The 12,977-nt window shown below is 33.8% G+C and overlaps 2 protein-coding genes across 2 annotated transcripts; one reads left to right on the top strand and one right to left on the bottom strand.

The window, feature by feature from the left end:
- Window positions 1–2,125: 2,125 nt before the first annotated feature.
- Window positions 2,126–3,449, bottom strand: TRIADDRAFT_23866 (uncharacterized protein; the record flags this gene model as incomplete). Its single annotated transcript, XM_002111381.1, has 3 exons — window positions 2,126–2,212; window positions 2,690–2,785; window positions 3,318–3,449. The coding sequence occupies 3 exons, from the start codon at window positions 3,447–3,449 to the stop codon at window positions 2,126–2,128; spliced, it is 315 nt and encodes a 104-aa protein (XP_002111417.1).
- A 1,190-nt stretch (window positions 3,450–4,639) lies between these two features.
- Window positions 4,640–9,713, top strand: TRIADDRAFT_24290 (uncharacterized protein; the record flags this gene model as incomplete). The annotated part of the gene is made up of 22 exons (XM_002111884.1): window positions 4,640–4,792; window positions 4,958–5,015; window positions 5,211–5,265; window positions 5,507–5,576; window positions 5,785–5,905; window positions 6,124–6,161; window positions 6,258–6,350; window positions 6,452–6,599; window positions 6,720–6,838; window positions 6,906–6,983; window positions 7,064–7,145; window positions 7,231–7,388; window positions 7,522–7,718; window positions 7,823–7,922; window positions 8,010–8,162; window positions 8,365–8,468; window positions 8,569–8,629; window positions 8,720–8,787; window positions 8,869–8,977; window positions 9,067–9,270; window positions 9,379–9,463; window positions 9,553–9,713. Coding segments are annotated over 22 exons (2,415 nt in total), but the record flags the coding sequence as incomplete, so codon positions are not given.
- Window positions 9,714–12,977: the final 3,264 nt, after the last annotated feature.

Below are 12,977 nucleotides of genomic sequence, written 5' to 3'. Positions count from 1 at the left end.
GCACATGTACGATTGATACAACAAAATATATAAAATTACTCAGCATGAATATGAAGACAATTCTAGTTTCCACCAACGGCAGCCAAGTGAGAATATGTAAGGCCAGCTCTTTAATTAAGATCATTATTTGTTTTCTCAGCGTTGTGCTGCGTAGTGTCGTAAAACTTCGCTATATTGATTTTGGTTATGAAGGCAGCCATTAGTGATTTAATTTATAATAAAGCAGTTTAACTTAAATCCATCATAGTGACTCTTTAATCTGCTGTGAAGTAGTCTATTATACTTATGTTAGTTTAATATAATTACACTGGACATTGGTTTCTGGTTTTAAGGTTTAGGCATCTTGGGGAATTATTTGTGGTAATCATGTATAGAGGTCCTCGTATTTATAATCGATAAATAAAGTTGGTTAAAAAGTGTAAAATTGCTACAAGGTGTGAATGGATTTTATGATAATATACACAAGATAGTATTTTAAAAGTGAAAGCATTTTATATTGTAAATTGTAGTAGATGCTCTGCATGTATACCTGTATACGAATATTACTAGCAGGAGTAAATGGACCTACGATCCATAATATAGAAGTCCGATTATTGCTTTAGGGCAGATTTAATTGAAGTAGTGTACAGTACTTGATTATTATTATTGTACTATATATTACTTATGCGATTGTTGGTCTCTCATCCCCAACTCTATGAAATTAACTGCTTGCAAGTTGATAACAATGAATCAATTGAATATAATGTAAGTTCCATATCAGCTATATCTCCTAATATTACTTTTTAGGAAAACAGCGTTCTACGCAATTTAATGACGTTAGACAAAGTACAGTATTTTTTTTGTTCGGTTCAATAAAATCCGATAGCAGTAGCAATTGAAAATCAGGACCATGCATGGATATAATTGGATTGTGTATACAACATGAGCGCCAATTGAAGTTTAACATAGCCACAAAGTATCGTACGATTATGTTACGTATATGCCTACTGATACAAGTATATATCGCGTTTCTTAACCCTGTATAGTTTTTTTATCTACTTTTTAAAATGTTAGAACATTTTCAGTGTCCAAATTTTGGGAACAATTTTTTGTTAGATTCATTTGCAATAGGGCATTACTTGATTTGCTCAAATTAAAATCTGCTGCCAACAGCATCACGCACCCTCCCTAGATTACTAGAAATTAGCTAATAGCCAGTATGTCTATATGCTTATTCATACCGTATATACCGACATGATTTAGATTAATGATAGCAGCATATTCCATTAAATGCGTAAGTATATTGGCTGAGTTATAAATTATTGCCCCATACCTAACAATTTTTAATGCATTACTACGATACTTGTATGTTTTCCATGTTGTATATTGCATAAGCGGCGATAGTTAGCATGCTGCCGACTTAATTAAGGTTAACACTGAACCTTAAGACAGTATTGTTATTCTATAAACTATATTCATAAAAAATTTAGTACAATAATCAGCTTGGTGGTAAGATGGAGTAAATTATAAATAATATACAGTAATGTGTTCAACTATTTTCTAGGTTGAAAATCTCGGTGGATCATATGGAAGGCTGCATGATTAACGCTTAATTGAGTTAATAGCAACCTCCTACGTCCTACGTTTTTTTAGCTAACTAAATAAGCAATAAAATAACAAATATGGATCACACACTTTATGTACAACGCATCCGATTAATACAACAAATATACAGATTTATTTAGTATGAATATAACATCGCAATCATTGATTTCTTTCTGACATAAAAGCATAACTTGTAACAGGTGATAGGAATACATTAAGAAATTTATTTCGGTATAAACAAGGGTATAGTGTCAAGATAAGCACTTTCTATTAAGGTTTCAATCTACTCGAAAATTTAGGAGCTCTACCACGCGATGCTCTCGTACATGGATAAAAGAAGTCTGCAATTTGCAATAACTTACGCTGTACTGTAGTGTGAGAATGATGCCTAATGTATCGTTAGTACTGTACTTAGTACATAGATCGAGAATTTACAGCACATTGACATCAGTAAACGTTGCCACAATATGGCCATGCCATTTGATATTACGAAAGCATTGACAGTGCAAATATTCATACATTAAGTTAAATTAAGCATATCTTATACACCTCCAACACGAAGCGGTGGCGAGACCAAAATTACACCATCACCACGTACATATAACATTGGAATTTGTCTTTTGGAAGTCTTTAAATCGGTAAAAAAGTCAAGCGTTACTCAATGCCAACTAATACACAGTTTAACTAGTCGTTATGCTCAATTGACGTAAGAGAACAGATAAAAATACTACAGTTGGAAAAGGAGCAGTTATTAGTGTTCTAGAAATCTTCAAGTCTCCATCATTCATAAGCTTATGAAAGGCTAAACAAAATGCATTCGCATTGATTGTAAACGAATTACATTATTCTTTAAGAATAATCACTGCGGAAAACTATATAGAAGCGTATGCGACAATCATCGTACGATTTTAGAACGCTAATATTGTACAGTGCACCATCAAGATGTAGCAAAATTAGCGACTCTGTTCATTTAGTCTGGTCCTTTGAAGTGCAATCACTTTAGCGTACTGTACAAGTATGCATGTACAGCTAGCGTAAAACAGAGCATAATAATAAACTGAAAAATTTAGTATCGTTGAAAGCTAGTGCCGTATGCATCGTATACCTTATATAGTTCTTCAAATGTTTCATCGTCAATTTCTACAGTTGTGATCGTTTCTTCGACATCGCCTAATACCATGTTTAAATGTTGATCGTAGGCCTATCTCATCAAGATATCAAGAGGCGACAATTGTTAACAGTAGAACAGTGCAAGTCTATCATCTTATTGCTAAGGTCGAAAGCATAGAATTCCGCGACTGCATATTTTGGCTCCAAGAGAATCTTATGATTGAATACAAGACTAAGTTAGCAGAGCGCTAAGACAAGACAATACAAGACTAAGTTATCGGGGCCTGAGTTAACCCTTTAATTTCCCTATTCTTATTCTTCCTTGCTGCAATGATGGCAAAAGATCAACCAATGGACGTCAAAACATAGAAATTAGTCTTAAACTAGCATAAGATAGAAATGATCGAATGGTATAGTACTCTAGCATACATTAATTGGATCATGTATCGCATGATACCATCTAGAAGCCACGCATTATTATCCTCATGCAAGATGTCTAGTGTTGGTGCTTTCTACATGCTTGCAACGCTATTGCAGCTTCGACTGGCGCTTGGCCTGCCCGACATCATTAGCAACGACAGTACAGTAAGCTAGATATCATTCAGTTTTGAATAAAAACATACATGAAGTCTTCCCCGGAGTTCTCTATCATTTCTCATCTTGACTAAAATTCGTTCGTCCAAACTCAATCGGACCAAATCTAAAGGTTCTTCAACAGTATTGGAGGTTTCTTCGTTGGTAGCAACTTCCGCCATTTTGCTGACAGATCGGATTATGCGCAGTATCACTAATTGGTCTTGATTGCAGTCAGTTATAGTTACTATTGTATGTACTATTACAGTCAGACTCTATTGCTGTATAGTAGCCCATCCCATAGCTTACCTTCTATACAGTAAGCATTTGAAATTTTACTTACTCGTGTCCTGTATAGAACTATGCGCCGGCAGGAACGACAACTGTACTTTCTCTCAGTTTCAATAGTTTCTGACAGACCTAAGGGTACTGTACGATACATGACCAAAGGTAGAATATCATCGACTAGCGAAGGTCTGTTGCGCTGAGTCAATAAGTGGCGTCTTCATAGAGAAAAATAAAGAAAACTCATTTCTAGTACGGTAGAACATAGTGAACGCTACTGTATCGAACAGTATAGTCAGTAGAAAGTGACGTCAATATTCACGATCAATTGTAGAAGAAGACTTGGACTGATCACTCTCGGACGGACAGACATATTCGGTCTCTGCTCGACCAGAGAAATATTATGCCAAACACTTAGTTATACTGTACAGTACAGTAGTTATGGTCATACTTAAGTATGTGGATTGTGAATTGACCGATTTTTTCTCAATGAAGTCATATTACATTGAATCTGTTACTAAATTGCTGCTTGGAAATAGTGCTAAAAGATCGTCAATGTCATTTAAATTCACACCAGTAATTTCGAAAATCAAACACGAAAGGCTCATACTAAGTAGTCATTTTTGGACATAGACGGCCTGATTGAGTCGAAACATCCGTCCGTCTGATGAGAATCCTCGTCACGGTACGGTACGGTACAGCTGGTGTACCAGAAGGACTTACTTGCACCGTCAGTCCGATACCATAGAGATTTCGCTTTCAACTCGAGGAAGAAAGCTGACAAAGCTAGTCTGCATTTGCCAGGTTCCCTTTAGGAATGAATCATTCAATCTTTTGGCATCCACAAGATTGCTAAAGTAGAAAAGTTAGTAAACGAAGAATCTCATGATTTAAGGGGCAATAAATTGATTATTACACGTATACTACAAGCAAGAAATTGGCAGTTGTTGACGTTGAAAAGGCGATTGTTGAACGATGGATGAAAAAGTACTTGAGGAATTCCGAAATGATCGTAAGCATTCAATAAATTTGGATAAGAACTTTAACAAATCGTTACAATTTAAGCAATCATCAATGAATAGTCACTCTATTTTCCATAGGAGCTTATGAAATTTTCCTAAATGAAGAATTTGATGCCAAACAGTATGCAAATATCATTATAGCAAGCCAAGAGATTAATGACTCTTTGCAGAAATTATCTGCTGGAATTAACACGCTCGATCGTGAACTTCATTCTCAGGTTTGATAGATAATTGTAAACGAACTCGGATTCATCAATAAATAAGTCATACTCTTTATTAATTTTATTCCCTTAATGATGACAGAAAGAATAGCATGGCTACTAGACTTCATTGAATACTTGCTATCAACATTGACATTGATATCGTAATTGTTGTGTTATTAGGTCGTAGCACATCATGATGATTTACTCTCTCAAGCGACTAGTATTGAAGCTCTAGAAGGTATCTACAAAAATTGTAGTATCGATGCTGTTCATGCTATAAATGCTTTTAGGATACAATAATCAAGGAAAGAATACTGTAATATCTAATAGTAGTTGTAGATGGCTTAAAGATACAATTAAAAATAGCGCACTCCATGATGATTCTGTTATAAACGATACTTTGACTAACCACTGGATTCTGTGAAATAATCAGGTGTTCTGAAAATGATGCAAAGTAGGATAGAATCATTACAAATAACCGTTGGCAGGTAAAATTTTACTAGTACTTGAAAGCTTTAGCTTCACTTGTTCGTGTCTTTAGCTTAGACTTGATTAATACCAACACCAGCTTTATGACGCATGTAACTGACGAGATCGTAAAATAACAAAGACAAGTTCTGAAAGTTGTTAATGAAATACCGATAACAGTGTGCACATACAATATTAATTAATTCAAATACCAAATACTTTGATGTCGATATCATCTATATTCTACTACCATTATGACAGAATACAAAAAAAGGTTGTAGATCCTTACAAGATGATTTCATCCCGCACTGCCCAACTGCGCAATCTGCAGGTATTTCAAACGAACTAGCTAATTCATCCATTTCACAGGCTGCACCTGTGCGTGTATCATATAGTTCATGACTGTACATTTGTGACTACGCAGTGATGTTATCTTTAGGAACATAAGGTTATCCGATATTTGTTTTGCTACTAAAGGGACATGCAATTAACGGTGATATTTACAGACACTCATATCAATGCTTAATTGCTATTTTTAGATTGCCTGCGATATTTTACGATGTGTCATTCGAGTCTTATATTTATCACGCCGCTTGGACGGTCAACTTCAAGGTGGACTAAAAGAGCTAACCAATGCTGCGCAGAGTTTAAATGAACTTGGTAACGTTTATTAATGCGTCTGTAATGAAATTGTAGTTTACAGTATATTGATGTATCCATAACGCTGTAGAGTACCTCAACATTAAAAAGTGAAAATACATCAAAATGCGATTCGATCAGTTATGGATAAAGTCTAGACGTTAATAAACTATATTCAAGATTACTATATCATAAAAGGCTAAAGTTATCTTACATATCTTCTTTGCCTAATACTCTAGATTATTTATATAATAGCATGGATCTGACTGACATTCAGGTAATTGAACTTACTAATGTTCTCGTTTCATAAATTGTATCATACTTGTAAGAAATAGATTATAATTAGTTTTCAAATAATACTATTCTACTGCAGATGATTGAACAAGATAAACAAAAGATTGAGAAAGCTCGTCAAAGTATTGAAAATGAAGCTATGTTAGTGTTAACCGATGGGATGAAATCGCAAGTAAGTCTACTCGAGAATCTTAATAAGCTTTATTAAGGCAGCGTTAGTATTGATAATCTTAGCAATAATGCGTAAGCGAATTATCGACTTGAAAATTTTAGAATCAGACTAAAGTAGCTACCGGATTGCAAGTGTTCCATAATCTACAAAAGTTGCAATTGATCTTGCAAAAAGTGATTGAGAAATCCTGCAACAATTTAGAATCATGTGTTTGTGAAACACTCGATCCCAATACCCATATCCAATCACGTTAGTATGGCATAATAATGCTATAGCACGAATGTCTTGCATTAAAATTCAAATCAATAAATACTTTTAGTCTATTATTTAGTCTATATTTTTATTGTTACTTAATAATTACGATTGTAGGTAGCACTGGTCCTGGACGTGCAGTGATGCCAACGCCAGGGAATGCTGCAGCTTGGAGGGTATCGCTATGGCAAGGCATGGAGAAGTTGATGGGAAATATATATGAAACTTGTGTACAGGTATGTTTCACTATAGTCACTAACAGTTGTTGTTATTGATATATCTTAGGCATTACTTCTTTTCTAGATGTCCGTGTTAGAAAAAGTGTTATTTAAAAAAAAGGATCCTGTAACTCATCTATGCTTTATTGAAGAATTACTAAAGGTAAGTAAGTTGAATTTATCTCTGTCGGCATCCTAGAGCTGCATGCAGTTTAAAAATGTCGTTTACAATGTTAACTGTAGGACGGACATCCAACGGTTATGGCTGCATTTTGGAAAAAAGTTATTTTTATTTTAACGCACGAACTAAGTAGAGCAACCGAAGGTATATTAAACTGTAGCAATTATTCAATTCGCAGAATATATAGGCATAGTTATGCAGTACTTGATTATTTGATCCGCAATTTTAGATAATACATTTCTAAAGCAAACATTTGAAAGTGAATATCCCAAATTACTGAGATTCTACAACGATTTATGGTCGAGATTGAAACCCTATAGTGTAACTATAGATCAGGTGACGACAGTACGTTTAGGAAGTGTCGACTATGACAATTCAGTTTTTTCAGTACCGCTAATAACTCCTGTCATGGGAAAGGATGACGTTTTCAATTTTCCGGCGGAGAATGAGCTGAAGTAAATATTGCTTTTAAGTTTATAAAATGCTAATAATTGTCTTATATTCATGCACAGTTCTGGAGGAGAGTGACTGTTATCCTTTTTCCAATACCTTTAGCCCAGAACTGGCTTTGCGAGATTCTTTATCGTCATTCGAGAATGCTTATCTTACTCGTTCATTGTCGCGTCTGTTCGATCCTATCAACACCTTTTTTCCTGACACTGCAAAGGAGCCACCGAAACGTGAAGAATTAACAAATATCGAAAAGACTGTTGCTAAGTACGTGTTACTATGCTATACTAGGCTTGCTACTGTTAGCTAATGAATGGTTCCAAGAACAACATTTTATTTAGTCATTTATTATATATTTATCTTTTTGACAGTGAACTAAATGCCGCAAGTGTAGATACAAGACTAAGTTTAGCAATTGCGAAGAATGTTTCAAAAACTATAAGACTTTATTGCGCTAAGTGTGAACGTCTGGTATATATGTCTTTATTACTTTGACTTACTATTTCTCTATAGTTATCCTTTGTTATATTTTTGTTTTATCTCATTTTTCTTTTATAGATCGTCACAAATTCCAATGCAGTCCAACTAACCGCGGCCATGACTGGAGCTCAAACCCGTAATGCGACGGTCATAAACAGCATTTACTATTTGTGTACTGCAGTTTCTAAGGTGCTTAGTTTTATAAATTTGTTTGTTGTCGTGTGTGCTACTGTGATTATAATTAGTCTTACATTCAAATTAGGTAATTCATTCCGGTAATTTCGCTCCCCAGACCATCGAAGTAGTTGAACCCGCAATACAAGTAATTATAGAAAATATGATATAAATATTGTATTGTGTTGGTATTAGAATGTGTAACTAAGCATATTAGTCTTTCGAGGTACCATTTTCATCGAAACCTATTAACTTTTAGAGTGCTTTAAACATGATCAAAGAGGCTGTAGAACCATTAGTTAAGGCTATGTCAAAAACAATTGAAGCTATGATTTTAAAAATTCATCAAGAAGATTTCGCTAGGTTTGGTATTTTAATTTATAATTATCTTTCAATGTAAGACTAAACTTAGGGTAAAAATATTATCAAGATGATTTTAATTATCGAATCAATATTTTAATAGCGAAAAGACAGAGAATCAAATAGCCAAATCTGAGTGTTCCTCTTTTATCAAGGATATCCAGGTCTCGGAAACTTCAAACTATACCGACATAATTATATAGTTATTATAACTTGCTACTATCAAGTTTAATCCTAAATCCTTACTTATATAGAGATTTACAGATCGGATTAAAGGAGATTATCTTGCCAGATTAGATTGCATCGAGATAGTAGATGAAATGTTTGTATTATCAATTCAGTTCTCCCTACTGCAATATAATCTTTTAATCTAAGTGAAGTTCAAACTCTTTCGTTATGGTAGGCTTAATTCTTTGGCAAGTAGAGTACTTGAACTATTTATCCGACACATAAGCTTGGTTCGCCCTATATCTGACGCTGGTAAACTGAAAATTGCAGCAGATATGGCCCAGGTGAATAACATGCAAGGGCAATAATATTTTATATTGACATATGCGGTGAGATTTACCGATTTAAATAATATCTGTATACCTATGCATAGATGGAATTAGCAGTTGGCTCGATATGTACTAAGCTTTCTGAGTTGGGAAAAAGCTACAAAGTCTTAAGATGCTTTAGGCCATTGCTCTTCCAAACACCAGAACATATTCTAGGCAGTCCAGCTTTAGGAGAGAATCTACCATATTTTTTAGTATTAAATTTTCTATATTCTCGAGCACCGCCTAAACTTCCTTCGCCCTACAAGGTTATACATATTAATTTTCGAATGGATATGTAAAAAAGTTATCTTGGCTGAATTTTTACGCTTATTGTTACCCTGTTGATCGATATGAAGTATTTATTACATTCTTAGGCTTCTAAATGGACGGAAAAGGAGTACTCAGAATGGATTGACAATCATCCTGACGAATCGGAAAGATTAGGTTTAATCAGGTATGGTTTACGAATGTATCTTACTGATAAGTAAACTACTTCAATAATATATAACCTAATACCTGAAATTATCCCCTATCCGATTATTTTAGAGAGACACTGGATAATTACATCCAATCCGTAAGAGTCTCGGATAATAAAGTGCTCCCGCCAATTATTGTAGTCATGCAGAAGATTCTTCTTAAAGCTAGTTCTCATCGGCGTGGCCGTTTTACTACTGGCATACTGGCATCACAGATGTCTCTAGACAGATGAAATGATCAATTTTCTAACTATTATTGAGTAACCGTAACAATATTTATTACTGACAATAAAAAAATTATTTATTGTTACGTTATGTACGATTTCTATAGATACACACGTACGGTAGTACTATTACGATGCAGGAACCTATTATTATCCATTTAACAGCTAAAGTTGATAATATTCAGCAAGAATTGTACAGCGAAATAGAATATAACGATAATACCTCTATGAGATGACCACAAGATCTTAACAATAGCATTAAAGCTCTTTAATCTTTATATGAAAATATTATTATTGTCATTAGAAATCATAGCGAATAGATGAGATCTTTTCTCTTCAGATGGCTTGAGTTTTAGTCTATCGATATCATAATGTACTTATACTTTACGCTCTGTAGTATGTAAATAATATTCTAATTCGCATTTGTTATGTCCGAATACTATATATGAATGTATTGGTTCCTTTAATATTTTATATATAGTTTTGATTGACAAGAATTAGTTTAAATACTTTAACTTGTAGCTGACTAAAGAAATTACCGGTTAGAACTAAAGAGTGCGGCCATGAAGCGTATCGAATTACTTGTATATTCCTATTATAGTAAGTTTTCGAGTATGATTTCAAAACTATGTATAAAACTGCATGATGATTTCATTCTATCGCCATTCCTTTAGATCGTCTGGTATAATTTAATTTAATTTAAATAATCCGTATAGCAGGACGAGTAGTAACAGAATACACATATACAGTATATTGCTGTCTCTCATAAAGCCGTCATGTGATGATCATGGCAGACAGCATTTCACATGCTGCATCATTGCAACACCAAAATAGGATAGTTAGGTAAGGGCTATCACAGCTTTCATAATTCTAATCATATAGATAAAATCTGCCTTTCTCCGTATTACCTCCGTGATTACAATGGCCAAGGTAGTAGTAATTGTAATTAGAGCAGCCACCTCAGCTTTCAACCACTACAGAACATTAGTCTGCTACTACTATTTACATAGCCAATATCATACAGTCTGCATGAAAGGCTGAATAAGTACATTATAAAGGACCCTATAACAATCAACACCTTGACATTCTAAGGTAGAACCGCCTGAATATTACGTCATACCGAAACCAGGTACTACTTCCTATTGCAACTATAGAAATAGAAGGGAAAGACCCCCCCCCCCCCTTGAAAGTAACCCTATAGCTGTAATTAGGGACTCTTCGGAACAGTATGGGATCCGTGTTGTAGACGTAGAGCCGAATATTGTTTACACCGCTTAAACTAAAATCTTCAAGTCTTTGTATAGTATAATTTAATGTCAATAAGTGTATATGAATAATACTTAATTATAAAAGTGCTGACCTATGCAATTTTTAAATAAAAAAGTTGGTTATATGGACTCTCCATTTATTTACAGTTAGATATCATTTAGTACTCTTAATCATATTTCCTCCTCCTGTTTTCATCAATTTCATCGTAAGGAGCATTCCTACGTTTAATTATTCTTTATACAGCAAATTGAATTCGATTTTTCGATATCTAGCGTATAAGATTGTCGCTTGCTGAATAAGCTAGCCTTCAAATCATCGATAGAGATATGAAGTATCAACGAGTGTCCGAATGGTTTTGTTGGTTTCTTGGCATTATCCTTCTATCAAGTCAGCTAGGATTAATTTGCGTTTTTTTCCGGATGTATGTTAATCCATACTGGTTATTATGGTGGGGTATACCTGGAGGTATCATATTGATCTATTGGTTTATCGTTACCTGCAGACCTGTTAAATTTGCAGACCGAAATAATAATAGCTGCACCGGTAAAAAATGTATATGCTATATATTGTCGCCCTCTTATGTTATCTGGTTGATCTATAGCTTAAACTTAGTAGCTCAAGTACTAGCACTTTTTATTAAAGTAACTGATCTATTAGATGCGAAATCATTTTTCGGTCCAAGAGTGCTTAAACTAGTACTAAGCATTACCCCATTTTTATTTACAGTGTTTGTTTATACCTATCATGATAGAAATGAATCGCAATCTAATAATTATTACATAAATTGTGCAGTTTATGAAGTAGGCTTAGATCTGTTCGATGGCGTGGAAATGTTGGAAAATTTATTTATCCATAGTAAGGAATTTAATATTTCTTCAACCATGAAGTGGCTAATACTAATCTTTTCTAGTATTAACTTCATTTTACCAACATTTGTATTATACGATTTACGCCGAGAAATACGCGGGTCACACCATTATGTAAAACTTAAGACTGCTTACCAAATATTTAGTTGGATTATAAATGTATTTTACTTGGTTATGAGAGTGATCTTGTGGCGTAATTATAACAAAGATATTTCAGTATTGTTTATGAAAAATATTATGTTGCTCACATTCCGTAGTAATGAATTGTTGCGTTGTTGCTGCGAAAGAAGTCGTGATGCATCCCCTTATGTGGTGTAATAAATATGTATTTTTACCGTATTTATGTTAGCATAGAGTAAATTTTGTTAGCTATTCTATTTTATTAATTCGAATAAATATGATAATGGACGTTAATGCAATGATGATACGAATGTATAAATAGGCGTATTGAAATTAATATCACCTTTGTAGAATGACCTTTTAAATGGCCAGTAGATGAGATTATACGTTAAGCAAGATTTGTTGAGATTAATGCGCGGATGAGTACAAACTCCATAATAAGCTAGTAGATATTACAGTATAGATTTAAAATAAAAGTTTATTCATCAAGCATTTATAAATTTAGACTAAAATCATTTCAGATAAATAAAAACAGGAAAATAAGGGAAAGGATGTAAAAAAGCCTATCTAGAAGATACAAAGTTAAGAATAAGTCCGGGTGTTAGACTACAAACATGTAGATTACCATCTTGTAGAAGATAGTAACTATTGATTGCCTATAATGCTTATCAATAAAGCTTTTTCTTAGCTAGACTAAAATTGTAGCTAATTTAATTTATTGTATTGATAATTTAGTTCCGGTATAGAAAGAATGGACTTTATAAGATATATTCAATGATGTAAAAACGTTGGAGAATTTACTTGTTGATGGTGAAGGATTTAACGTTCACCTATCCATTAATAAAGCAGCTGATATTAGTCTTTTCTAATATTAACTTTCTTTTACCTATAATTGCACTACACGATTTATTCGTACATATGCGTGAATTGCGCCGCCTAATCAAGTAATATTAAAGACGATTTATAAATTATGTAGTTTATTTGTACTAAATATACCTTACTTGTTTATAAGAATACT

Source organism: Trichoplax adhaerens, genomic scaffold, assembly GCF_000150275.1.
Source record: "Trichoplax adhaerens TRIADscaffold_4 genomic scaffold, whole genome shotgun sequence".
NCBI lineage: Eukaryota > Metazoa > Placozoa > Uniplacotomia > Trichoplacea > Trichoplacidae > Trichoplax > Trichoplax adhaerens.
Note: the sequence above shows the minus strand (reverse complement) of the source record. Positions and strands in the feature narration are given on the sequence as shown.